Source organism: Tauraco erythrolophus, chromosome 12 (assembly GCF_009769465.1).
Source record: "Tauraco erythrolophus isolate bTauEry1 chromosome 12, bTauEry1.pri, whole genome shotgun sequence".
NCBI classification, from domain to species: Eukaryota; Metazoa; Chordata; class Aves; order Musophagiformes; family Musophagidae; genus Tauraco; species Tauraco erythrolophus.
The window spans coordinates 539,379-566,689 of NC_141476.1; the positions used below are offsets into that span (position 1 = coordinate 539,379).

The 27,311-nt window shown below is 48.9% G+C and overlaps 2 protein-coding genes across 5 annotated transcripts in view; both read right to left on the bottom strand.

The window, feature by feature from the left end:
* Positions 1-1,637: 1,637 nt before the first annotated feature.
* On the bottom strand, positions 1,638-4,489 carry RHO (rhodopsin). Its single transcript, XM_086619201.1, has 5 exons — positions 4,129-4,489; positions 2,984-3,152; positions 2,726-2,891; positions 2,256-2,495; positions 1,638-1,757 (listed from the first exon to the last, which is right to left on the bottom strand). Exons 1-5 carry the CDS (start codon positions 4,487-4,489, stop codon positions 1,638-1,640), a joined length of 1,056 nt encoding a protein of 351 aa, XP_086475327.1.
* Positions 4,490-9,285: 4,796 nt separating this feature from the next.
* IFT122 (intraflagellar transport 122) overlaps positions 9,286-27,311 on the bottom strand; it is a 36,525-nt gene continuing 18,499 nt past the window's right edge. For 2 of the 4 annotated variants that reach the window (XM_086619030.1, XM_086619029.1), the window contains 12 exons: positions 25,170-25,336; positions 20,310-20,481; positions 19,137-19,239; positions 17,303-17,443; positions 16,138-16,235; positions 15,128-15,228; positions 13,852-14,017; positions 12,786-12,897; positions 12,215-12,343; positions 11,275-11,354; positions 10,447-10,611; positions 9,286-9,721 (listed from right to left, as the gene is read on the bottom strand). In XM_086619030.1, the coding sequence (XP_086475156.1) occupies positions 9,632-9,721; positions 10,447-10,611; positions 11,275-11,354; positions 12,215-12,343; positions 12,786-12,897; positions 13,852-14,017; positions 15,128-15,228; positions 16,138-16,235; positions 17,303-17,443; positions 19,137-19,239; positions 20,310-20,481; positions 25,170-25,336 (1,524 nt within the window). In that variant the 3' untranslated portion in view covers positions 9,286-9,631. Of the gene's footprint in view, positions 9,722-10,446; positions 10,612-11,274; positions 11,355-12,214; positions 12,399-12,785; positions 12,898-13,851; positions 14,018-15,127; positions 15,229-16,137; positions 16,236-17,302; positions 17,444-19,136; positions 19,240-20,309; positions 20,482-25,169; positions 25,337-27,311 lie in introns of those variants that run through there. The other 2 variants (XM_086619031.1, XM_086619033.1) reach the window with 2 other exon arrangements.

Genomic DNA, 27,311 nt, shown 5'->3' on the forward strand with positions numbered 1-27,311 from the left:
GCCCAGGACAGCACCAGAACGTGCCAGGGCCAGGCTGGTGCAGGCAGGAAAGCTGCAGTGCCAAGCACCGCAGGGCTCCCGTGGGGCACAGCCTCGCGGACAGCAAACAAACACTAAATCCTTCCTCCTCTTCCCTCCAAAACCAGCTCCCAGATTTGAAGTACATGAATCAGACATCAGCCTAAACACTGAATTATTCATAAACCTCTAATCTTCAGATTTCACTGAATATGCAGAAGTATTGATAAAAAAAATAATGAGAGAATTGTACTTGCAAATTGCTCTTTATTAAAGGTTTGACTCGCATGGGTTCTATACGTTCCCTGTTAGACTTTGCAGAGCTGCCTAGGATTAGAAATCAGAGAGGATAATAATGTACAAAAATAGTTTCAAATGTTGATAACACTGAACAGCGAGAAAAACATCTTATTTGTATAACTGAGCTAAAAATAAAAATGAAGAACACTGCTACAATTGCAAAATGCCATCTTGTAGTGCTCAAAACATATGTCAACGTCTCCGAGCCATATGCTCCCACGTCGTGCCTGCCGTGCCACGGAGGGAAGCGTAGCGATGCGCCCATCGGGCCTCCAAAGCACGGGCACTGCCCAAGCCCTCCTGCCTGGGCCGGTGCCAAACTGATGGCAGCCGAAACAGGGAGGTGAGCGGGCGGGGGAACGTGTCTCAGGGCACGGCCCCGGGCTGCAGTGAGCCTGAGGGTGCCCACGGAGGAACAGTGGGGCTGTGGGGAGGGGGTGCTGCCTGCCAGGGGCATCCAGTGGGGCTGCTGCCGAGGGTGCCAACACCGTGTGCATGTTGCTGCGCCCGGTGCCCGCAGGAGCAACCACCGAGCCCTCCCTGAGCATCCGCCTGCGGCCGCACATGGCTGTGCTGCACCATGCCATGCTGCCAGCTCCCCTCCGTGCCACCAGCTCCCCTGCATGCCACCAGCTCCCCTCTGTGCCGCCAGCTCCCCTGCATGCCACCTGCTTGCTGGGCAGGACCCACAGCCAGCACCTCTGCAGCATGGAGGGGCCCATGTGGACTGTCCCCCCTGGAGTGGTCACGGTGCCTCTTGAGGCTTCTGACACTCTGGAGGTGGGGCAGGGCTGGAGCTGGGAGCACCTGGCAGGGCTGGGGGCACCTCGCCGCAGCCAAACCTGCCCCGGGCAGCCGGAGCGTGGTGAGGCTGAGCGGCTGGGTGGCACTGGCCATGCCACGTCTCCGGCAGCAGCAGAGCCAGGAGGTGGCCCCGACTCCGGCCCCCACAGCAGCAGAGGCAGGGATGAGCCCCGGCTCCTGCCGGGCACCAAGGTGGGGCGAGGGTGGCTCTGCGCGGCGCAGGGCACGCAGCCGTGGCGGGGGTCCGGCCGAGGGGTCTGCGCGCGGAGCGGGGAGCGCGAGCTCTGAGCACGTCAACAGAAAAGCACGGATTTACGCCGGGAGGAGCTAAGCCTTTGCATTTTAATTACAAAACGTGTGTACACATTTACAGCCTTGTTCCCAGGGTTCCTATGCCAGGAGAGGAGCCCACCCCGCGGGGCTGGGGCCGCGGTGAGGCAGGGGCGGGCAGCGGGGTCAGGTTCGTGCTCCCGGGGCGGCGACACGCACCCCCAGGACCAGCTGCTCCGGGGGTCCTACGCGGGAGAGACCTGGCTGGTGGAGACGGAGGAGGTCTCTGTCTTGCCAGCAGATGTGTCCTCATCGCCCAGCGGGTTCTTGCCACAGCAAAGGGTTGTGATCATGCAGTTACGGAACTGGGAAAGAGGGAAACCCGGGATGAGGCAGGCGGGTGCCAGGTGGCTCCGGGTGCAGGGCTGCCTCCAAGCCCGGCAGAGCTGCTTGGAAGCCTCAGCACTGCGGTGCAGGAGGTGCCATGCTGGTGGAGCGTCCTTCCCCACTGCCCACTGCTCACCCTGCCCGCTGCCTGCCCACCTGCTGCCCGTCCACCCGCTGCCTGCCCTGCCCGCTGCCCACCCTGCCCACCCTGCCTGCCACTTGGGCCGGCACGGACACGGCCCCAGCTCCCCCACCAGCCCAGTGCCCAGGTCATTTCAGACGCAGTGGCCTTGCGTTTATGAGATTTACGCAGCACCAGGGACGAGCCGCACAGTCACCCTCCTGCCCACCGGAGCAGGATCACCTGGAACCGAACTGCCCTCCCTGCCACTGGTACCGCACAGTGCCACAACTCTCTGCCAGCTGTTCCAAAGCAACGCGCAGAAAGGGAGCTGGCCTGGCATCCTGCCAGTTACCTGTTTGTTCATGACGATGTAAATCACGGGGTTGTAGATGGCAGAGCTCTTGGCAAAGAAAGCCGGGATGGTCATGAAGATGGGCCCGAAGTCCGACCCTTGGTTGGTGAAGATGTAGAAGGCGACGCTGGCGTAGGGCACCCAGCAGATCAGGAAGGCGATGACCATGATGATGACCATGCGGGTCACTTCTTTCTCTGCCTTCTGGGTGGTGGCGGACTCCTGCTGCTGGGCGGCAGCCTGCGGGCAGAGGGGATGGGAGCGTGATGGGGCTGGGGAGGGCTGCGCTGGCACGGGGCGCGGGGCCAGGGCTGCAGGGAGTCAAGCTCCACATCGGGAGTTTGCTATTTCCCTCTCCATGGAGGGCCAGCCTGGCACCCCGAGGGCCCTGTCTGTCCCCAGTCCGGAGCCCCTTCCTGGCACCGGGGGTGTGGGTGCCGCCCGGCCCAGCGCTGCAGGCAGGTACCCACCTCCTTGACAGTGCAAACCAGGTTCCCGTAGCAGAAGAAAATGACCATTAGTGGGATCATGAAGTGAACCACAAACATGTAGATGACAAAAGACTCGTTGTTGATCTCTGGCTTGAGAGTGTAGTAGTCGATCCCGCAGGAGCACTGCATGCCCTCGGGGATGTACCTGCGAGGACAGCCGGGCAGTCAGCGCCTGGCAGACGCCGCTGCCAGCCAGGCTCCCGCAGCGCCGGGCGCTGGGCACAGCACCCTCCCTACCTGGACCAGCCGAAGAGCGGGGGGGCCGCGCACGCCAGGGCCATGATCCAGGAGAAGGCGACGCCCATGACGGCGTGGTTCTCCCCGAAGCGGAAGTTGCTCATGGGCTTGCAGACCACCACGTATCTTTCGACAGCCAGGACAACCAGCGACCAGAGCGCAATTTCACCTGCACCGGGGAGAGGGATGGGGACGTAGGGGCTTTGAGCAACGGGAGAGAAGCGCGCTGATGGCAGCACGAGGCCTCCTCGGACTGTTGTTCCCAAGGAAGACCCTTGGCATCAAGTGAATCTCCACCGAGGGCTGGGGAAGAGAACGGAACAAGGGCCAAGTGCAGATGCAGTGGTCAGGCCTGAGAAGACACCTCCTCACTGCGCTGCTGAGCCGCAGTGACCACTGTGCTGTGGTGTTTTCAGCTCCATGACTGGATCCTGCCACTCATCCCGGGCACCACCTGCACCCGCCAGCCCGTGGTCCCACCCTGCCATGCAGCCAGTGCCCATCATCCCAGGATTTCCCCTCACTACCCACAGTTTCCCAGGAAACACGTGCCACAAGGACCAAGCCAGTAAACAGCTGCCTGGAGCTGAAGGCTGAGCTGAAGGAGAAGGGCGCTTTTCGACACAATTTTTATTTGAAGGGCGCTTTTCGACACAATTTTTATTTGAAGGGCGCTTTTAGACACAATTTTTATTTAACACCTGTTTCAGCCAAAGCCTGGCTGGCGCGGGGAGGAGAGCCAGCTTTGCTTCCCCGTGCCACCATGTGCCACATCAGAGCGAATGGCACGCTCAGCCCCACGAAACACGAGGAGCAAACTTGTCATCTCTCGAGTCAGAGAGCCAAAGAGATGTGCAAATCAACAGCTGCAAAATCTGCTGCTGGTTGCTTTTCACTGCTGCGCTGTTGCTCGCAGGATACTGAGCAGGCGGCTACCAAAATAAGGGTAAAAAAAAAAAAAGTGTAATTTGTCACTTTTTCACCTCCCACCCTGAAACACTGCAACTGCCGCGGCTCACATCAGCAGCAGACCAAGGACCTTCAAGATACCACGTTTTTCCAAGATCATCTGGGCACCCTCCCTCCCCCTCCTAAAATCTGGGGCAATTCCCGGCAGAAGATTTTTGAGTATTTGGAAAACTTACCACCCAGCGTAGCAAAGAAGCCTTCGATGTAGCACCCTGTTACTCCAAAGACAAAGTACCCGTTCATGGAAGTGTACATGGTGGTCGTGAAGCCTCCAAAGACCATGAAGAGGTCGGCGACCGCCAGGTTCAGAAGGATGTAGTTTAGAGGCGTCCGGAGCTTCTTGTGCTGGATGGTGACGTACAGCGTGAGGAAGTTGACGGGGAAGCCGAGAAGGATCAGCATGAACATGTAGGCGGCCAGCGCCGAGAACTTCCAGGGCTCAGCCAGGTAGTACTGGGGGTACTCGAAGGGGCTCCGCACCACCCCGGTCTTGTTGGACATGGGCACGTAGAAGTCTTGGCCTTCTGTCCCGTTCATGGTCGCGGTTCCTGAGGTGCCTTTTGCTCTTACTCAGGGTGGGTTTTGAGCACGGGGGGGATCGCCACTGAAGTGGGGCTCCCGCCACCTCTCAGCCTTCGCTCTCACCCCGAGAAGCAGCTGCGCTCACCGTCGCAGGGTGCCCCTTATAAAGTGCCCCCGGGGTAAGCTCCAGGCATCGGTGTCAGCGCGATTAGGGCTTAGAGAATTATTAATCATAATCATCCAGGGGTAATGGGCTTTCCTGGGAAGGCATTAAGGTGACACCTGTTTCTGGCCCGCGCTGTCGTTGTTGGAGACCACGGCTCATGGTCACATATAAAGAGGTGGCTCTGCACCGCACCTTTCATTTGGGGTGAACCCAAACCAGACGGCAGCTCCATGCGCACAGCCTCGCTCCTCTGGGGAACAGGGGCTCGGGGTGGGCTGCACCCACAGCAGTCTTTGCTCCCCACCATCCAGAGCTGGACATCCACAGCTCACGCTGCCGTCGCCCAGGGGACACGCTCTCCCCCCAAGGCTGCCAGTCCACCCTCCATGGGCACTCAGGGCTGCACTGCCCATCCGTGTGAAATGCCTCAGTTTCCCCACAGAGAGGTACCAGGGATGGGATGCATTACTATCGGGTTGCCAAGCGGAGGGTGCCAGGGGAAGTCAAGGCACAGAGGGATCCTCCTCTTGGCTGCGCCTTCTCCAGGCCCCTGGGCTGAGCTTTCGGCTCTCGCCAACAAACGGAAGCTCCTTTCCGTCCCCCGCTAACAAGAGGGAAGTCTGCGGTTCAAAACCCCACGACTGCGGGTTTGGGGGCTGCAGATGGTGGCTGGGCTGGGCAGGTGTGGTGCAGTCCACCAGTGACAGAGTGATCTCCCTGGCCCATTCTTACACAGGGAAAGCGAGTCCATGACACCAGCTAGTCCCCACTGCAGAGCTGTCCCCACCATGACTGCCATTCCCGGTGGGAGGCTGCAGAACGGTGCTCTTGGGCAGCACAAGAATCACCAACCCTTCTTCCATGTGCTCTCAGCCACCTCTTTTTCTGCTACAGCATCTGGCTGGGGAGGTTTGAACACCGCAGTGGAACGCTGACCCCGCTGGCAGGTTTCCAGTTGTACCATCTCCGCTGCGCCTGGCTTTGCTTGGGGTTTGGGTCATGCCAGTTACCTTGGTAACACCTAATAACTAACCTGGTCCATCTGTCCTGGACAGGTATCATTCTGCTCTGGTGCTGAAAAAGCTGCTGAACAAGGTCACTGAAGGGAGGTTCTGAGCTGAGACCAACACTCGACTTCATATGCTGGTTGACAGACATCTCCCCGAAACCTTGCAGAATCATCAAATTCCACAGGGGAAGCTGTCGTTGGAGCCTCCCACGTCCCCCGTGTCTCTCTGCCCACCCCCCCAATACACTCAGTCATGCTTGAAACGTTCTTTGTGCCAACCAGCAATTGAGTCAGACATTGTCTTTTCTTAATTTTTCAGAGGCAACGGGACAACATGTAAAGCAGAGTGAGCACAATGAAGCCGACTGCAGACCTTCTGGAGAAGGTGGTTCCTTACAGTTCACACCATCATGACTAATCTCTTAAGCTCCAAAGCTATTTTCCCCATCTCTTCTCTTTTTCTCCACCCACTGTTTATTAGCAGTCAGTAAGGTCCCAGGTGGCAGGCAGGTACCAGCTGGTGCCCTCGCAGAGGTTAGGCAAGGACTGCCTGCTCTGCCCCTTGGCGGGGCACAGAGGCTGGATCGGACCTGAGCACCCCCCTTGCTGTTTCGGCTGCAGCCAGGGGGCTGATCCGAACGTTCCTTGCAGCCAGGAGCAGAGGAGTGGGCGACTGTGAGCGCCGCATCCAGCACAGGACGTGCCAGAGCTGCTGGAGCTCACTGGTGGGAGGTGGGCAGAAACTCACGTCCTCTTGGCCTTAATATACTTCCTTCAGTTCTGTCCTAGTTTTTCCAGTGTTCCCTGTGGGTTAGTTTCGCATATGCAAAGTTTAAAGGAAAAAAGCACAAAGCTCCATACTCTCTCTAAAGAGACCAAGCTGGGAAACTTGCACTCTAAGTAGGAAATGTCTAAAGGACCTCAAGTGCTGGTGCCACGGACAAAGGAAGACCTGGGTGGCTGTGGCCAAAGGCAGGCCACCATCACTCTGGACAGTCCCAAAGGTCTTCCTTCACCTTAACATGAAAACACCCCGTCCTCAGGCACACCTCGCTCATCCCAAGTCCCTCTCAATTAACTTTTCACACGTGTTGCCAAGGCCAGAGCAGTGCCACCACCTGCTTGTGAATGCAGCTGGTCACACTGGTACCTGGGCATACAAGAAGGATTAACAGTTTATCTTCCCAACACACAAATATGGCACCTTAAGCTCTGATGCAATAAGCCACTGCTGAGGCCAGCAGCTGCTGCGAGGAGCTTAGGGCCTGGCGTGCGTCACCGCTGGGGCACGGCCGTGGGGCAGACAAGCAGGAACGGGGCAGAACGGGGCAAATCAAAGAAAACTTCTGGTCAACCACTTCCTGTAGCTTCAGACAAAAGCACTGCGGTGGGACTTCTTGTACATCCAGGGACTCCTTATCAGGAAGTCACCTGAGAGTTTCAACGGCACGGGACAGTCTGGAATTAAAACGTCTTAACGTATGGGATGTGTCAAGCATGCTCTTGCCCAGAAGAGCCCAATACAACTTTTCAAACCAAGACTGTACTCACAGAGTTGTTTAAAAAAAGAAAAAAGCTTCCTTGCTCGATCCAGTTTGCTTCTGTGTTACTGCAAACCCTGTCTATTTATTTTTACAGTTTCTCATTCCCACCAGCTCTGCAAAGCCAGCCCAGTTCCGGGAGAACGAGCCGAGTTCCATTCTGGCTCACATCTCCAACAGCATTGTTTATCCACGTCATTTGCAAAGTCTTCCTTGCGAACAGTGACAGCCGAGTCAAAAAGCAGACGAGTGGTAATTAGAACAGAATGTTTCTGAAGTGGTAAATTAAGCAAAATTGGTCAGGAGTCCCTGAGGGACTCAGGAACCCCGTGGTGCCATTGAGGGTGTCCCTCTCACGAGGGACTCGAGCAGACACAGACATCACTACTTTCACGTGCGAAGTGCTGGTACAAGGCAGCTGCCTCACCAGCACCCCACAGCCTCAGCCAAGAGCTTCGGAAGCAAAGCAGAACAGAATTTCCCACCCGAAACAAAGGGAGGCTGCGGCAGACGGGATGTCACAACAACAATAGACTTCACGGTAACACGGGCACACTTGTACTGGATTGAAGTCAAGAGACCCATCGCTTCCAGCTCAAATCCAGCCCAGCTGGTTACCTACACAAATTCTTCCACTGTCCAACTACTCGGTGACCGCCTGCAGGAGATTCCACTACCCAGGAGTACGCTGGTGTGCTGGGACTTACTGGGATGGAGTTTCCTGATGGCAGCCACGTGGTGCTGCGTTTTGGATTCGTGTCTAAACCCGTGCTGGTACCACACCAGGGCTGTCACGACGGCTGAGCAGTGCTTGCACAGCACTGAGCTTTTCTTTTTCCCCACTCTGTCCGCCCCAGCAACAGGCCAGAGCTGGGCAAGAAGTGGGGGGAGGGGGGCAGAGCTGGGACAGCTGGCCAAAGGGGGATTCCGTACCAGATGATGTCATGCTCAGAAATAAAAGCTCAGGGAAAAGAGGAAGAAGGGAGGATGCGGAGTTTGTGGTGTTTGTCTTCCCAAGTGACTATTACTCCTGCTGGGGCCCTGCTCTCCAGGAAGCAGGCTGGACATCTGCTGCCACTGGGAAGGAGCACATAGACTGGTTATTGCTTTGCTTTGCTTCACTTGTTAAACTGTCTTTATCTCAACCCATGAGCTTTTTGGCTTTTGCTCTTCTGATTTTCTCCCCAGTCCTGCAGGGAGAAGGGGGCTTAGCTGCTGCCTGGGACTGCCCCACCACGTTTGGTCAAGCAGCTGCATCACTAAAGCCCCCTCAGTCTCAGCAAGAGGCTGAAGCAGAAGGTGGCAGGTCCATCTCCTCTCACCTCTGCGCACTGTTTGCCCATGGCTCTGGACTGGAACAACGCCAGGGAAATACTGCCCAGAGAGTCCTTGGGCACAGCGCTCCGGTGGTCAGCACGATGGCCTGGGGACGTGCAGGAGCTCAGAGAGGCCAGTGCGTCCATGCCATGTAGGGACACTCGGATCACAAACGCCACAAGAACTGACAGGATGCCAGGGGTCTTGGGAACGATCCCACGATTCCAGTACCACAGCAAGTTACATCACTTGCTATTTTCGCAGCAGACAACGAAGAACTCTCCTACCACGGGTGCAGAGGAGATGCTGTGGGAAACCACTGGCTGACCATGAGCCCTCAGCTGCTTTGGTGCTCCTGCCTGGCACCCCGGCGTATTTACAACCGTGCCAACACAGTCAGTTCAGCCCATCAGGTCAGCGGCGTTTCCTTCGTTAGCGAACACACTCCCGTTACTGGGATCACGTACGCAGCAGTGGGCAGCTGAGGTACCTGCCTGGGCAGCCTGGTTAACATGAAATGTGTTCTTCCACGCACACCCTGGCACTCTGTGTTTTAACACGGGTGAATTCTACACAGACCAAAAGCTTTGCCCCTTTGTGAGAGGGTCCTTAATGCCAAGGTCAGTGCAACTCTTAAGATCACACTTCAAGAGCTCTAAACTCTAATGCTGTTCTTGCCTAAATGGAATAGAAGAAAAAAACCCCAAAAACTTCAAGCTCAGAAGAAGCAGCATTATAGCAAATTCCGAGACAGAGAGTAGTGAAAAACAGTCCCATTTATTTAAAGATCCGCCAATAACGGGTACATATTAATGAACAAATCAAGTCCTAACACAATTTAGAGTAAAAACAACTATCACTTCAAGGCTGAACTTGACTCTAGAAACATTCCTGTAAAAATCTGGGGCACTTCAGCTGCTTACCTAGGAAATGTAGAGGAAATTCACAAACAACAGACATTTTCATTTAAAAAAAATAGTTAATTTCTTTAACTCAGTTCCACTCTTATGTACCAAGTGGAACAAGATGACTTAACTAAGTTGTAGGAAAACTCTACGGATCTAAGAAGTGCTTCGGGAAGCCAACAGGGAAGCCTGTCATTTGAAGGATTAGATTGTTCTTCTTCATTGGTTTGACTCATCTATTCTCCTTCGACAGAATGGACAACAGTTGTGCTGGAGTACGAGAAGCTCATAGTCTTCTGTGTGAAACATCTGTTAATTAAGAACAGATTTAGGGAGCAGTTAGCCTGTGACTCGCTCAAAGAAAACGCAAACTGAGCTCAATGGCTTCTCTCTGGAGCAGACATTCTGAAGCCACCACTCCAAGAGAACTGGTCCTGGAACGTTCACTTGCTTGAGAGAGCTGTAACCTGGCGAAGAGCAGCAAGCGTCTCACAGAGCACGGCCAATGTTGCTGAAGAGCCGCAAACCAATTAATTACTTTTGCAGAGGAAGGATAAAAATTAGACAGTTTCTGTGTAAGCAAATGTGACTGAATTCCAGTATCTCAAAAAGCCATTCCTGAGAGGGGAAGGAGAGGGAGAGAGACTGAACCACAAGCCAGCTTAGTTACTGATTTTCCCTGCTAGGCCAGGCTGAAAGTCAGAGAGACAGAGGAAAAAGAAATAAACACAAATCAGCATTTGTTGCTGAGCCAAGGTTTGCTCGAGAGGCTCTGACTCACTGTCAGTGCAACTTCTCAAATTCAGCTACCTCCAAGTGTTCAGAAGGCAGCTGACTCTCTGCATCACGCAGCTTATGTTTTGGTTTCCATTGCCTTCTCTGCCTCTACATCTTTCAGGAATTTGTTGAATTCATTTTAAAGTATGAGGTTGCAATGATGAGAATTGTTTCAGCCATAGGGTTCTCAGTGGGATTCTTTGTTGGTTTGGTTTGTTTGTGGTTTTTTTTCCCAAACCTTTCCATGAAGACACTACCTGAAAACATGATGGACACATGGTGATGGAGGCATCTGGTAGCAGGGAACGGTAGTACTGCCACCGCAATGGCTTTGGCCAGCGCTTAATCAGGACGTCCCTCCGGCTCATTGACTGGAGAACTGCACGATTCACAACCACTGGAACAAATTCTGAGCCTCCTTGCTGCAAGGGAACAGGTTTAGAAAGAATTAGTTACCGACTGCAAAGCCCTTTGAGGATTACTAAGATCTGGTAATAGGCAAAGTAAAACTCAGTAGAAAAAGCTAATACAGAATTGGCCTGAGCCTAGTCCCACCACGCTCTTGTCAGTGTTATCAACACCTTCAGCGACAGCAGCATCCAGCCACATCTCTAACTTGGCTTCAGTAAGCTTCCGTTATTCATTTTAACACAATTCCTTGCAAATAACACCCACGGCCACAGTCTGTTGTTAAACCTCACAGCAATGACTGTTTCCTTGGTGTACCACCTAGATACAGTAATACCCTGGGGGACAGCCCTGTTGTATCGTTACATGATGATAAAATCAAATTCCAGGAATGTTTACTTTAAGATCTTTATTGTTTTGTGGTTTTGGTGGTGGTATTTTTTAGGGGTTTTTTATTATTATTTTTTTTTTAAAGAGAGGAGTTAACTGGTAAACCCCTTTCCCTCTCAAGTTCCATCTCTCTCTTCCAGTCCCTTGGATGGGGGTATGTCTCTTGCAGTAGTTTTTGTAACACATCCACACCAGAAGAGCAGCAGGCATCGTTAAGTTAAAATTTCCTATTCATTTCTGTTGGTATCCAGAAAGAAACAACTGGAAGATACAAGTAAGGCTCTTACCTCAAAGCTCAGTTTTGCTGTAAAGGGATCATCATCATCAATAATATCTGTATTGTCATCAAGCCTCAAACTCTGTGCATCTAGATGCATTTTTTTAAGGAAGAAAAAGAGTTCCTCTGAAATTAGCTGGCTAGCGCTCACAGAGTAAGTATAAAAGCATACCAGCAGGACTGGTATCCTGTTGCTCCAGAGGGTCAGAGCATTCTCAAACTGCTACAGTGCCCAGATTATTACAGAAAGTGCTAGAGAAGGGCTTGCTGTGATTCACAGCGACTGGGGAAACTTATCATTGCAGCTGCCGAACAGCAAAACTGACCACAACCAAGTCTGACATCAGCTCTGCCTTCTTCCCCTCTCTGCCCCCTTCTGACAGATGACAAAAAGCCAATGAGGCAACCTATTTAAATTACAGCTTTCAGCAGCTTTAGTCAGAGATGTTTTCTTGTGCATTACTCTGCACCTAACATCATACGGCCCCCACAGCAACTGGGAGCTCTGGATGCCAAAGCATTACAACACAGATTCCAACAGGAATGCTTATGAAGAAAGTCCATGCTGGTTTCCCCAGGCTAAGAGAAGGCAGCCTCTAACATGAGCTGTTATTGGAAGTGAAAAACACACTTCAGATTCTTCCTGTTCTTTACAGGAAGCAGTTAAATCCAGATAGGCAGAGCACGGCATTCCATTGTCAAAAAAAAAATTACATGATTAGAAACAAATTGCCCTGATGAAAAAGCTTTACGAAAACGTTAGGCTTAGTCAAAACATCTCTTTGGTTGTTACACCAACTTGAAAAGGAAACACAACACAGTTGTACTCACATCAGTCATATGACAAAAAGAAAGTTTTAAACCTAACAGGGAAAAAAGTAAATTCAAAATTGTTGCTTTTTTTCCCCCCTAAGAAAAGGATTGGAAACCAATTTTAATCAAAAGGATACGGTCACTCATCATCTCTTGCCATTTATTCTCTCTTTTACTCAACCTTGGAGCTTCAAGATCAATGAGAGCTACAGCTTCTTCATCTGTGATGCCATCTTCCAAATAGAACTCAACCAGATGCAGCACTTCTAAAGGGTGTGAAAAGCACGGAGCGTTTGGCTGCAGGAACTCAGAAAATGCCTCCTAGAAGATACTGTGCCCCTTAAGAAACGAACACCCTCTGGCTTTGCTGACGCTGCTGTTCTGCCTAAGTGTTCTCATGAAGCAAGTTAAATAAAACGAAACTAAACCAAACCAAAATCCCCTCAACACCTTGAAGGACTGCATCTGTGCTAAGGAAACACTTTGTACACTCAGTGTCTCACAATAAAGCAACGCTCTACTGCTGCTGCTATCTTGCAATGAAAGCAACAACCCCTGGGACGAGGCAGCCCGTCAGTCAAATCTACAAAGAAAAGATTTGTTTGTCCAAATAACGTTGCAGAGAGAAGAAATTAAGTCCGAAGCCACTCTGCTCAGTTACCATGCATCTACCTGGAAGGCATAACCAAAGGTGATATTCCAACGCACCGTAGGAGGAGGCGGAGAAGACGAAAGGCTGTCTGCAGTTAATGCAGACGTTCCCCAGGTTATTTAGCAAAGGGTTGTTGGTGGAGCACCTATAACACAAGGGCACAAGCTCCTGAAAGACACACGCAGAGCACAGTAATTGTAAACAGATCGGCACGTCCTGAGCTCTTTTGTTTTCAATTAAATACGGGCTCCTTCGGTTCACACCACTGATGCTACCTCAGCGCTAGTCTGGAGAAATACTGCTGTGAAATCGGATCCTTCAACGTCTGAAAATGCTTTCCCTTTTTGATAAACCAGCAAGTTTTCACATTAAAAAGTCTTCACCATTCTAACAATTAAATTTCACCTTGCTTTTGCAGTAACAGAAGCAGAATTCTGCATCAAATACACAGTGACAAAAGAAGTCGAAGAGAAGGCTACCAAAGCAAAGTTTCTTGCTGTAAGGTTTGGTCAAATTTAAGTTTCTTCAACTCATTCATCTCTCTTCAAGAGCACAGTTATTTTAGGCAGTTCTTAAGATTGTGTTTCTATTATTTCAGGTGGCCAGGTGCATGTTCACTTGCACAATACAATTTATTTTTAGTGAGTACTCCATGAGACACGGCTTTACAGAACACTGCAGAAAGTCTGACTTCGGTTAAAGAAGAAAAGGTGTTAAAATAAGACTTAAGGAAGGAAGGTCATTCAAGGGATAGGGGGAGGAGGGAAGGAGTGCTAGGAGTGGGACAAATGAAAGTGACCTCCAGCTGGAGAGAGAGACAAAGACTGCGGAGTAATTGCATGTGGATCGGAGAGAAAAAGGCTTGAAAGAATTAATAGGCAGAGAGGAAGGCAGAGGCAGGACAGGAGAGGGAGGATGGAGGCTGCCCATAAAGGACTGACTGTGATTTGTTCGCAGGAGCCAAAGGAAGTCTGACCTAAAGAACAGCAATAAAAGGACTGTTTCCAGCAGAAATACATCACACTTATGCATAATATATTTCAGCCTTCTTTGTGCACACAGTAACTCGCATTCTTGGCTGAGGCCACACATTAAGGATTAACATGAAACACGACAACTCACCTCGCTGTCGTGGAACGGCTTCGATCGGATCGTCAGGCTGCCCAGCTCAATCGACTTCTGGAACCTGGCTGGGATCTGCAGCCCCTGGAGCTTGTCATAGGCATGACGAGCCAGTTTATATGCACCCAGAGCTCTACTCTGTTTTGCCAGGGCAAATAATGTGTTGCTATAATTCAATTAAGGAATAAAAATACATATGGCATTTAGGAAAAACTGCAATACTCTTTCTAATCAGAGAAGTTGTGCAATGAAGCATATCCAACATCAGTACTTTGAACAGACTTTAACGAGAGCAATCTATTTACATAACTATTTAAAAACAAGTGTGAAAGAGCTATCAAAACATCTGTAGGCAATTACCAGCAAGGTAAGGAATTGACCCTACGTTAATATCACTTTGGTTAAATATTCTGATCCGTTTAAAAAATTTTGGTAATTTTAGAGTGAATGGATTTTCCCCCAGCCAAAAAAAAAAAAGTAAAAAGTCTTAAAACACCAGCAATGCACAAACACCAACTAAATACACATGATCTTACTGGAAACGAAAGACATGCTCTGCCTTCCCCTTTCATCAGCGTATAAGAGTAACTGCTGCTCAGAAAGCTACGGATCACAAGGCACGTTGTGAAAGGCAATACATGTGTAAGTGAGGAAGTTACGAAAAGGAAAGCTAACATCCCATGCAAAGCCATAAATGAAGTGGAAACAAGAACATCAGGTCTCCCTGTGGCATCCAGTGACCCTTCTTGCTGTCCTTCACGGACAGGTGCATTTCCACAGGGTGCACAGGCCGTTTAGCAAGCCCTCTCCGAAGCCGCAGTGTGCACGAACAGAGGGCTGCCACCGCTGCAGGGGAAGCAAAAGCTCCTGGTTTTTTGTTGGTTTTGTTTTTTTTTTTACCCCTCCCGTCTCAGTTCAGCCTCCTTGCAACAACACTGTCAAGATTCAGAGCCAGCATCCTGTTGCAATGACTGGTATCCTGGAACTTGCTCCTCTGACAAAGGTGATACACCAGACTAGGTGGGTGGTTTTGAGAATTACACCTTCGTTGATTAAAACAAACAAACAAACAAAAAAGGTAGGGCAGTTAAACACACAATAGTTTGAAGATGCTGGTATTTCCTTAGGGACAAAAGTCAGTTTCCATTAACTATAACCAACAGCCAAAACTGAAGATACCCTACAGGAGATCTCTGCATTGTGGATCAACATCAATTATTCCTTTCATGTTTATCTCACAAGATAACTTGTAGATTTTGCACTGTTGGAAGGATACACTTTCGAGATCCCCAGAGGAGTTTCCTTTGTTAAGCTGTGAAGCAGAAACCTGGAAATATTGAAGAGGGTTTCAGGCAAGTGGAAACTGAAAGGCTCCTCCTGCAGTATTAAAAACACAGACACATTTTTCTAAGCCAGAAAATCAACAACTCGTATCACTAAGCATCACAGCACCAGCAATCTCAAATACTATGTTTCTTCCATACAGTTGCAAAAAGAAAGGTGCTGACAGAATACAGCAAGTGGATTTTGCACGTCTTATCACCAAAGCTCATGTCTGCTACATGCAGAAAAAGAGAGAAAGAGATCCATGTAGCTAAAACTGAATCTTTAACAGGCTATTTGAAAATGAGAGCAGACTGGCCAGCAAGAGTGCAGAGTCTCCACCACTGTAAGGTCTGAAGTAGTCTGACCAGCAAAGACCTCTACAGCAGGGTCAGCTTTAGGGCAAGGGCACAGATAAGGGTTCTCAAAGGTTTTACAAAATAGATTGTCACCAACAGTTGCAGCAAGGTTACTACAATTACTGGAAGTAGCAGGAGCTCCTCACTCATGACTGCTGATCATTCTGGAGTAGTTTACACACATCACTACTGATACACATACCACATTTGGGGAATCCCTAAGCTAGGATGCCTTCTTCTGCTCAATCTTGTTTTCCCAGGATAAGCCAAAGCTGACCACAGCCTGCACAGGACGAGAGGCTCAGGTCACTGCGGAACAAACCCGACACAGCTAGCAAAAAAGGGTTGGGGGTGGGAACTCAGCCACCATCGTATCTTCTGCCCACACTGAGACACCACACATCTGCTAAAACTGTGCTGCAGTCTTTAGGAATCGAGACAAGAGAAGTTCTTGTGCAGTACAGCAGAAGGCAAAGAAATAAAGTTACTATATAGTATCACTAATCCACCCTCAATAGTTAATTGCCTGAAGAGTCATTAATTATTCCTAGTTATTTCTGGACTCTCTCACGAAGCACAAATACATAACTTCTAAATATCTTACGGTATATCTTTGAATAAAGTGATAGACGTGGTAAACTTCTGCCAAATGCTGGAAGTGATGAAACTTCTGTAGCATTTCAGTCTTCTGTTGTTCATTCTCTGTGGGAGGCAAAGGCATTAGTGTAAGTCTCCAAGATGAGTCGATGAGACTCAGCTGGAAGAAAACAGTATATCATGGTTTTAGCACCAGCACTTCCAAAAGAGGTGTGTACCAGTTCAAGCGTGTCCCATCTACCTGGGCAAACCACACGTTATACAGACTTGGCGTTTTTCTGAGCAAATTTACGGTCTAAAACAAGCATGGTAAACCACAAAACAGTTGAGGCAATGGTTTTAACATAGCTAGAAGCTGCAGCTTAGTTAAAAGTAGAAAACAGTAGGTGTGCATCACTGCAAACCTCATTTATAACTTCAGAGTTTACAAATAAAGTGAGCTTTGAAATATTTGTTTCATAAATCTTGGATCACTACTAAGCCCATTAGAAAAGTTTGCATCTCTGTAAAATACCTGAGAGGTAACAGAGAAGCACTCTACCATGCATCAGCTGAACTTAAAAAAAAAAAAAAAAAAAAGGTACTTGTAGCACCAGACAAAAGGCAGTATTATCAATCTTTTGTATTCATTATTACTAAATTACGCCTATTAACTACTGGCTCCACCTCTCTCTCAGTGAAACGCATTCAGAAGACAAGATGACAGCTAACAAACAATCAGTTTCATCTCTGTTGGCAGAAATAATCTGTAAAGTACCTCTGCAACCTATGTTCAAATACAATACGTATCTTACACTCCAAGACCATCTTTATTTACTAGTACGTTAATCCTCCAACCACTTCTCTAGTTAAAGCCTGTTGTGGAACGGTACACGAGGATACACGGTCCCAGGAGACGTGGTTTTGACTCCAGTCAGGTTTCAGAAGGCGGCCCATGCATGCTGCTGTTGCTGTTTTGCTTAGTTGTTTTAAATAAGCACATGGGAGAACCAGGGGACTACAAAAATAGCACAAGCCAGAGTTATGCACAGCATTAAAAAACCCAAACAACAAACCCTAACCAAAACCAAAGCAACACAGCAGCGAACCAGTTGCAGCAACGCTATCACCATTCAGTAATTGTCTACGTGCACAGGAAGGTAACACATACAAACTTCCTCTCAGTTACTCACCGTGGGCTATATCTAAACACTGCATGGAAAGCATCCAATAATAATAGGCTGCGTCGTTAAACCGGCTTTCGAGCACGGCGTTGTGTGTCAGCTGCTCCAGCACCCTCACGGCCTCGCTCTGCCTGCCAGCCTTGTGGAACGCTGCAGCGGAGGCCAAAACAAAGAGGATTTCACAGAGCCATTACACCCATTAACTGAAATTAATGATTTTAAATTAACAGCAGCCTATTCAGCCAATATCAAACAGTCGATCCGAGCAGGATAAAAAGGATTTTACGCTGCTACTTTTCCCCTTGAAAGCAGTGACACCAGCGGAACACCAGAAGCATCTGTAGGTGTTTTGTGGCTTTCGCGCCGTCTCAGCAGTTCTCGAGCTCATAGGTTTGGTACACCACTGGTTGCTCGTTTTCAAATAGAGAAGAGAGCAAAAATGCCACCATGATTAGATCTCTACACAAACAAAGCCACCTCTAAACACTGCCAATCACAGCTTCATTCAAAACTACAATAAAGGAATGCTGGAAGTTTGTGCTCTGGTTTGTAATGCTGAATATTTTGAAAGAGTACAGTACTTACTGTGTCCTTCTATTATTCAGATATGGATTATTATGGATGAGGCTTTGGGCAACCCGGTGTAGTGGAGAGTGTCCCTGCCCATGGCAGGAGGTTGGAACTGGATGATCTTTGAGGTCCCTTCCAACCCAAACCATTCCAGGATTCTGTGATTCTATTCATTAACAGCATTTCTTTATTTGATGCTCAGAAGCCAGTATAAAGAAAGATCCTGAATTCTCACTTGGTAAACATGCATTTGGCAGTCTTCATGTATGGTAACGGGGCCGGGGGAGGAACCAACCCCCCGAAAAACCCAACACCGCAGCACGATTGCCTCCTGACGTCAGCCAGCTCAGACAGAACCGAATTCTCACAGCTCCACAGTGATCTGTAGCTCACCCAGCCCTGGGGCGTTTAGATTTGCTGAGCCACAGCAGCCCTGAGCTTCGGGGAACAAACTGGTAACGCCCTATACTGAAGCCTTCTGTGCCCGAACTACCGACCCTCTCTAAAGCCAGGTGCTCAAAGCTTCGGTGCAGAGACACACAACTAGTGGTGTGTGGGGACAGCTCATGCCTCACGCCTGGCATGTGTGCCAGCTTGGCCCCTACAAGCAAACGCAGTCACACGCTCAGATCTGCGCCGGCTCCAGAAACAGCAGATGCAACAGTCACACGGCGCCGCACCTGAGAAAAGCAACCACAGCAACAACGTGCTGGCTGCACATGGAGCTTGCTTCAGCATCGCCTTGGCCCTGGAACGATTCTCAAATTAAATTCTGAAGCCTGTCCACATCATGGAAGGCTGACAGTTCTCTTTAAAGGTAATTTTATAACTCTAACAAAATACATGGAAATTCTTAAAGAAACAGGAAAATTTTACTTCTACAAACCCAACGTTACCTAAATACAAGGAAAAACTATGCTTTCCACTCAGGTTTATATGGTGGCCACCGTATTTTGAATTCTATTGTGATAAAAATATTCATAAAGACAGTTCAGATTATACGCCAAATACTGCTGCCACATGCCACACTCTACACAATGCTATGGAAAATCTAGACCTGTATTTAGATGCCATCATTTTTGATAGATCCATCGCATTTTCTTATCAAATAAGTAGACTTCCAGCTGCTTTAAGATCAGTATGAAAATACAGATTCTATTTGGTTTTGAATCCAACTGATAAGAAACTCTCCAGGGCGGAAAGCGCGTATTCTATACTGGAAAAGCGTGGAGTAAATTTCGAGTGACCAGTGATCTGTCAGTGACATTCTCACCTTTTTGGGCTTCTTCAAATCTATCATTCTCTGCTAGCCACTGAGCATAAGGGACATAGACATCATCTTTGAATTCAGGATGCTTTTCACTCAAAGCGAATGCCTGAGGTAAACAAAAAAATCATTTTTAAAATACTGCATGGTTTAAACAGTTAAAGGGTTTAGAATATTCCACGGGATCAATACTTTAGTTCTAATTAAATTCACAATAAAAATACACATGCAGAACAGAAAGCATAATCCGTATTTTCTCCAGTATGAAACTAACATATTTTAAAATAAAAAGCAATCAACAACAAAAGGAAAGAGGCCAAGCATAGTAACAGTCTGGTTACTGAAACAGGGAAACTTGAAAGTGATCATCTAGGAAATTCAGTACATTTCACAGCAAGAGACAACAAACGTTATTTTTACTGAATATATGCTCTAAAGAAACTGAAGTAACACTATAAACACAGTTTAGATTCACTTCCCAAACTCGCTAACTAGTCAATAACGGACTAAGTCTACGATTTTCCAAAGCACCCATACAACTGGGGGAGGGGGTTTGCCAATTCCAGCAGAACTCTGAAAACATTTCCTTAAGAAAGTACACCTATCAAAAACTTAACGTGAACAAAATTAATGGTGACCCCAACTGTGAAGCGGTGGTACTGGCAGACCCGTGTTTTTAGGGAAAAACCCAGAGAAGTCCGAACTATACCTAATCACCAGCACAAATCCAGTTACAGAGTGGGCGCCACACTAACACAGCACACGTCCACCAGATCGAAATCATGCATACGGTATTCTCACTCGGGTCTGTCCAAATTATAAATAATACAGTTCAAAACAGAATTTCCCACAATAAAATTAGTATTTGTTATTTCTGACGGACTAGAAGCATCCCATGGGCAAGTCAGTTGCACAGGAAGCGAGACCAAGAAATGTGCACCCAGGAAACTACAAAAAACAACCAACCACCACCACCAAAAACCTTCACAAAAACACACCACCAAAGAAAAAACGCCCCACATCACAAAACAGACACGGAGCATCCAAAATTAAATACTCTGAACCTCCCAGCCCTCCTCTGACCACAGTGGCAGGAGAACCAGGCAGTTGTCTCCCTTCCCAGTAACCAGAGGCAGTGGGAAGCGGAGGTTCTAGCGGCAGAACCAAGGGCACGCTTACCTCTTCCCAGCGATGAGTCTCCACGTGGAGATGGACCAGCGCTTTCAGGTCACCAACCTTCAGGTAGGTTTCTGCCGCGTAGCCAGGGTTATTGAGTTTCTTAAAATAGAAGGCACATTTCGACAAAGGCTCACGCTCAGCTTTATCCAGTTTTCGAGCGATTTCAATTAACCTAGACCCAGTAAAAAAAGCCAGATGTTTCAGGTTCTGCCTTGTCTTGCCTTTTGTTTAATGCTCATAACTTCACCTTTAATCAGTTATTGTTATTTAATAAATATCACAATAGTAGTATCATGCAACACTGTTTAAACAGTTTTCAGAAAACATTCAAAATCCTCTTTTTTTCCTTTCACAAGCTCAAAACTCATTCCTTCAATCTTTACTCATCTGTGTGCAATTCATAGAACCACAGAATGCTTCGGGCTGGAAGGGACCTCAAAGATCATCCAGTTCCAACCCCCCTGCCATGGGCAGGGAAACCCTCCACTACACCAGGTTGCCCAAAGCCCCATCCAACCTGGCCTTGAACACCTCCAGGGATGGGGCAGCCACCACTTCTCTGGGCAACCTGTGCCACTGCCTCACCACCCTCTAAGGGAAGAGTTTCTTCCCTATATCCAATCTAAATCTCCCCTCTTCCAGTTTAAATCCATTGCCCCTTGTCCTGTCACTACACGCCCTTGTAAAAAGTCCCTCTCCATCTTTCCTGTAGCCCCTTTAGGCACTGGAAAGCTGCTATAAGATCACCCTGGAGCCTCCTCTTCTCCAGGCTGAACAGCCCCAACTCTCTCAGCCTGTCTTCATAGCAGAGGTGCTCCAGCCCTCGGATCATCTTCACGGCCTCCTCTGGACCCACTTCAGCAGCTCCATGTCCTTCTTGTGCTGGGAACTCCAGAGCTGAACACATTATTCCAGGTGGGGTCTCACGAGAGCAGAGCAGAGGGGGCAGAATCCCCTCCCTCGACCTGCTGGCCACGCTCCTTTTGATACAGCCCAGGGCACGGTTGGCTTTCTGGGCTGCCAGCGCACGGTGCCGGCTCATGTTGAGCTTCTCATCCACCAGCACTCCCAAGACCTTCTCCTCAGGGCTGCTCTCAACCCATTTTCCGCCCAGCCTGTACTTGTGCATGGGATTGCCCCGAGCCACGTGCAGGACCTTGCACTTGGCCTTGTTGAACTTCATGAGGTTCTCACAGACCCACCTCTCCAACCTGTCAAGGTCCCTCTGGATGGCATCCCTTCCCTCCAGCATGTCCACAACACCACACAACTTGGTGTCATCTGCAAACTTGCTGAGGGTGCACTCGATCCCACTGTCCATGTTACCAACAAAGATGTTAAATAGCACTGGCCCAGTACTGACCCCTGAGGAACACCACTCGTCACTGGCCTCCACATGGACATTGAACCGTTGACCACAACTCTTTGAGAGCGACCATCCAGCCGATTCCTTATCCACCGAGTGGTCCATCCGTCAAAACCACGTTTTTCCAGTTTAGAGACAAGGATGTTGTGTGGGACAGTATCAAATGCTTTGGATAAGTCCAAGTAGACAATGTCAGTTGCTCTTCCCCTATCCATCAATGCCGTAACCTCATCGTAGAAGGCACCAAATTAGTCAGGCAGGATTTGCCCTTAGTGAAGCCATGTTGGCTGTCACCAATCACCTCCTTATTTTCCATGTGCCTTTGCATAGTCGCCAGGAGGATCTGCTCCATGATCTTGCCGGGCACAGAGGTGAGACTGACTGGCCTGTAGTTCCTTGGGTCTTTTTTTCCCTTTTTAAGGATGGGGGCTGTGTTTCCCCTTTTTCAGTCAGTGGGAACTTCACCAGATTGCCACGACTTCTGAAATATGATGGATAGTGGCTGTCATGGTTTGATGTGGAGGGGGTGGGGGTTCTGGTGGCAGGAGAAGGGCTTTGCTCCCTGTGACCTCCCTGGTTTTGGAACCAGGTCAGACCTGGTTCTGGCCACCAGATCAGACTGCCATCCCCCTTGGGGTTGAGCCAATAGGGCACCTCTGCGAATTGCCCTATTTAAGTCAGGACAAAGGAACCGGAAAAGGTGCTTTGCCCAGGATCGAGCAGAGAAGGGAGGAGGGCACTGCCCCCGCTCCCTGGCTCCCGGCCGGGCAGCTGCCTGCGTCGGGCCGGCGCCGCCCACAGAGGATGGTGGCGGCGGAGCCAGCTGGGGAACTCGGGGGCACCCCACTCCCGGGGTGCCCACTGGGCTGAGTTCACCTGGAGAGGACTGAGATCTGAGAGAAACAGCTGCATCGACAGCAGGTCAGTGAGGATGGAGCGGGAGGAGGTGTGCCGGAGCCGAGTTTCCCCTGCGGCTGATGGTGAGATGGCAGGCGGCCCCCCTGCAACCAGGACGGCCTCGGTGGAGCAGAGACCCACTTTCAGCCCGTGGGGAGGAGATGCCTGAGCCTGAGGATGGTCGTGTTGGGGTGCACGACCAGGCAGAGAGGCATCTGGAGTCTGCGTGACGACCCACGCCGGAGCAAGTGGCTACAGCTCCCTAAGTACCCGAGACTGTGGTAAAGCCCACACCGGAGCAATCTGTGGGGAAGGATTGTTTCCAGTGGGCTGGACTCACGCTGGAGAAGTTTGTGGATTTTTCCTCGTGGGTAGGGGATCCACTGGAGCAGGGGAAAAGGGTGTAAGGACTCCTCCTCCTTTAAGAAAGAAGCAGCAGTAACAGCACGGAATGAACTGACCTGCACTCCCCCAGTCCCTGCCCCCTGTGCTGCTGGGGGGAGGAGGTAGAGCCGGGAGGAAAAGGAAAGTGGAGGGGGGGGAAGGTGTCGGTTTTAAGATCTGGTTTTGTTTCTTTCTGTCCTCTCAAGTAATCGGTTTTGTTTCCCTTTGTCCTTTTAAGTAATCATTAATAAACTGTTTTGCTTTGAGAAAGCCCAGTCTGTTTTGCCCAGGACCATGGTTGGTGGGTGCTCCCTCTGTTCTTGTCTCAACCCTCAGTCGCTTTATTATTTTTTTTTTTCCCTCCTCTCTACTTTACTGGAGAAGGAGAGACTGTGTGAGTTTTAGTTGCTGGATCAGCCTAAAACCACGACAGTGGCTTAGCAACTTCATCTGCCAGCTCCCTCAGGACCCATGGATGCACCTCATCAGGTCCCATGGACTTGTCCACCTTCAGGTTCTTTAGATGGTCTCGGACCTGGTCTTCTCCTACAGTGGGTGGTTCTTCATTCTCCCAGCCCCTGCCTTTGCCTTCTGTGGCTTGGGCTGTGCAGCTGCAGCTCTTGCCAGTGAAGACTGAGGCAAAGAAGTCATCGAGAACCTCAGCCTTCTCCATATCCCGGGTAGCCAGGTCCCCCGTTTCCTTCCGGAGAGGGTCTGCATTTTCCCTAGATCTCTTTTTATCAGTGACATAGCTATCGAAGTTTTTCTTGTTGCCCTTGATGTCCCTGGCCAGATTTAACTCCATCAGGGCTTTACCTTTCCTAACCTGATCTCTGGTTGCTTGGACAATTTCTCTGTATTCTTCCCAGGCTGCCTGTCCTTGCTTCCACCCCCTATAGGCCTTCTTTTTGTGCCTGAGTTGGTCCAGGAGCTCCTTGTTCATCCATGCAGGCCTCCCGGTGTTCCTATCTGACTTTCTCTTTGTTGGGATGCACCACTGCTGAGCTTGGAGGAGGTGATCCTTGAATATTATCCCACTTTCTTGGGCCCCTCTTCCCTCCAGGGCTTCATCCCATTGTACTCTACCAAGGAGATCCCGGAAGAGGCCGAAGTCTGCTCTCCTGAAATCCAAGGTAGTGAGCTTGCTGCGCACCCTCCCTGCATCCCTAAGAATCTTGAACTCCACCATTTCACGGTCACTGCAGCCAAGGCTGCCCTTGAGTATCGCGTTCCTCATCAGCCCCTCTTTGTTGGTGAGAACAAGGTCCAGCAAAGCACCTCTCCTCATTGGTTCCTCTACCACTTGGAGAAGGAAGTTATCATCCATGCGTTACAGGAACCTCCTGGATTGCCTATGCCCTGCTGTGTTGTCCCTCCAACAGATATTGGGGTGGTTGAAGTCCCCCATGAGGACTAGGGCTCGTGAACATGAGGCTGCTCCTATCTGTCTGTAGAGGGCCTCATCCACCCCGACCTCCTGGTCAGGTAGTCTGTAGCAGACCCCCACTACTATGTCCCCTGTCCCTGCCCTCCTTTTAATCCAATTCTCTCTCAGATTCCTTGCACAGTGATGAAGACAGATGGGGGAATTAGGTCCTACACGACTAAGTGACATGGGACACACTTCCTCAACCTGACCCAAACAAAAGACTCCTGAATAAACATTACTCTCTTGGCCACACAGCAAAACTGAGGCAAGGGAAGGCTGAGTGACCTGTTCAAGATCTTATGGCAACTCAGCAAACAACCCAAAACGTCACCTACCGCAAATCAAGGAGAATTTGACCAGACACAGGAGTAGCCCCAGAGTTTCTAGGGATTTGTGTTCCACTTGTCTTCTCTACCCACCATATGATTATCCTCACCAGCTTACAACAGAAATCGGCTATCACATACAAGCACTGCTGTGATGATTACTCCGAAAAGCTTAAGGCATGCATATTTTAGAAGACAGTCTCATACTACAGATGAACCCATTCATACTCCTTACTGTTGTACTGCATTTGTTTTCATAACATATTTATGCCCCTACCCTCCAAACATATGTAACTTTTAAAACATTTTTCACTGTAGATGTGCTTCAAATACTCAATTTTATATAAACAAAGGCACGTATCAAACAAGTTGTGTCTTATTTTAAAATTATGCAGAATTCATAGTAACTCATTCAAGTTTTTGTTATATATTCTCTCTGAGATGGAACGAAAACCTACATATCAACCCAGCCATGGTCCCCACTGATCTCTATGGCCTTCATGTGCTCTCCTGCAGAGAGGTACATCTCCACTGCTGCTTTTGGTTCATTGATGTTCTTGGCCCAGTCTGCTTGTTTTTTTATTAGCATCTTTGTGTCTTTGGGGGCTCCAGATCCCAGAAAATCCTGAAATAGCGCAATACAAAAGTTTGCATTACCTTCTGGCCACAAATATTGTTACAGGCCAAATTCTAAAATAGATAAAGGTGTTTTTAATGAATATCGTTATGCTTCCTAAGAAAAGGAATTCTGCATACAGAGCAACATGAACAGATCCAGCCTTCAGTAACTAATAATCAAGGCCCCATGTTTGGTAAGAAACAATGGAAAGTCTCCTATTTAGATAGTTTTCAGCTAAAAACCAATCAACAAAAAAAAAACCCACGCAAACAAAAAACCCCAAAGTGGGAGATTCTGGGAGGGCCAGGAGAAGGACGACACAGATACCTCAGAGGTAGTAAGTATGTCCCCACTAGATTTCTTGAAACGCTTGCTCTCTGTTGAGGCTGTTTAAGTGGATACGAATTATGATTTCTGCATGCTTTTCAGGAACACAGAACAGGAAAATAGTACTAATCTCAAAAACTGTAATTGATCGATTCCAAGTTTCAGATTTTCTTTTGCAAGCCAAGAGGGTAGGGTTTAATTCTCAAAGATGACCCAGCCTCACTCCGTGTTTAGGTAAGGATAGTACACCCACTTAATCATGTTCACATCAGGATGCCCGGCCACAAATCAATTAAAGGCTGAAATTTCATTTTCTGCAAAGACAGTTGATAATTATATTACAACACATCAAAGAAGTTCTTTTATAAGGAGGAATGACAGCTGTCCAAAAGTGAGAGCGACTCTGAACTGGCTGGGCTTTTGCAAGGAATGCAAACATCAAGCCTGGATGCTGTGACGATGACCATTTGGAAATAATTCTAATAGTTTGTTCGGCTTCTTCTGCCAATACCAAAGCCCTGGCACCATACAGTTCACATCTGTTGACATCATGTGCCAGGGGAAAAAAAAAAAAAAAAAAAAAAGTATTTCAACACCAGAAGATCAATTAAGGGCAATTTTCTCCGTTAACAGGCTACTGTCCATTAACATGGCTTCTATCAAATGAAAAATTAGAACAGAGGAAAAATGGAAAGGTGAGAAGAAAGTGGAAAATTACCTTATGCTGTGTTTCTGGTAAATTCTGACTCAGGTTTAAAAAACCAAACCAAAACGACGAACAAGCAAACAACCCTCACAAAAAGCACCTGCACAACAGAGCTGTTCCACCACCACAGCTCACCAGTTTCCCTGACACAGCCAGTTTCCCTCACACAGGTACAGAACTATGCCCCATCTCATGGTCATCCACGCAGGGTCAGCTCTAGCGTCACCCACTGCAACGCAGCCCCCGTCAGGTGAATAACTACGAAGGTGTCGTGATAATCTCTGAATATGAGAAAATGAAGCGGAAGGATCGGGCTGAACATTATCTTTCGCGCAACTTGTTTTCCAGCTTAGGTCACCCAAATAAGTTCACAATCCAAAGCTCAGCTTCTTATAGTATAAAGAGCTTTTTGTGAGTTCTCACTGATTTGTGATCTGGTACCGTGATAACGAGCCCATGACCACGTATCAAAGGACTTCCTGACCTCTGCCTCCAGTCTGGACCCCAGCCAGAGCTCATCGAAGTCAAGCACAAATACAAGAAACCAGACTCTGTCAGGGTCCCTTTGCACAATTCTGGCAACATCAAAAACCACCACCAACAAACACCACCACAAAAACAGCCCCCATACGTCTTTTATTGGAAAAATAACTGGCAAACAAGGGGTTTTTACGCATCCTTCCACGTATTGTGCACTCCCTGCACAAGAAGCTTCCTAACAAGTACCTTTAATTTCCTCTGCATGGAGTTACTCTCCAGGATAGGAGACACAAGACCTTTTGCTCTCTGCTAGTTAAATATAGACATGACTACAGCCAAGAATTAAAAGATTCTTATGGAGACTTATGGGAAAATTTTCATCTATGAATTACATTTATGTTCAAGAGGAGCCAAAACACTGAAGCTAACAAAGACTCATCAGCCAAAAATAGGGGAAGTCGGACTTAC

Coding starts and splice junctions, on each gene's coding strand:
- RHO (XM_086619201.1), bottom strand. CDS start 4,489: ATGAACGGGACAGAAGGCCAAGACTTCTACGTGCCCATGTCCAACAAG. Junction 3,153..4,128: donor CTTCTTTGCTACGCTGGGTG/GTAAGTTTTCCA, acceptor TCCCCGGTGCAG/GTGAAATTGCGCTCTGGTCG. Junction 2,496..2,725: donor TGGTTTGCACTGTCAAGGAG/GTGGGTACCTGC, acceptor CTCTGCCCGCAG/GCTGCCGCCCAGCAGCAGGA.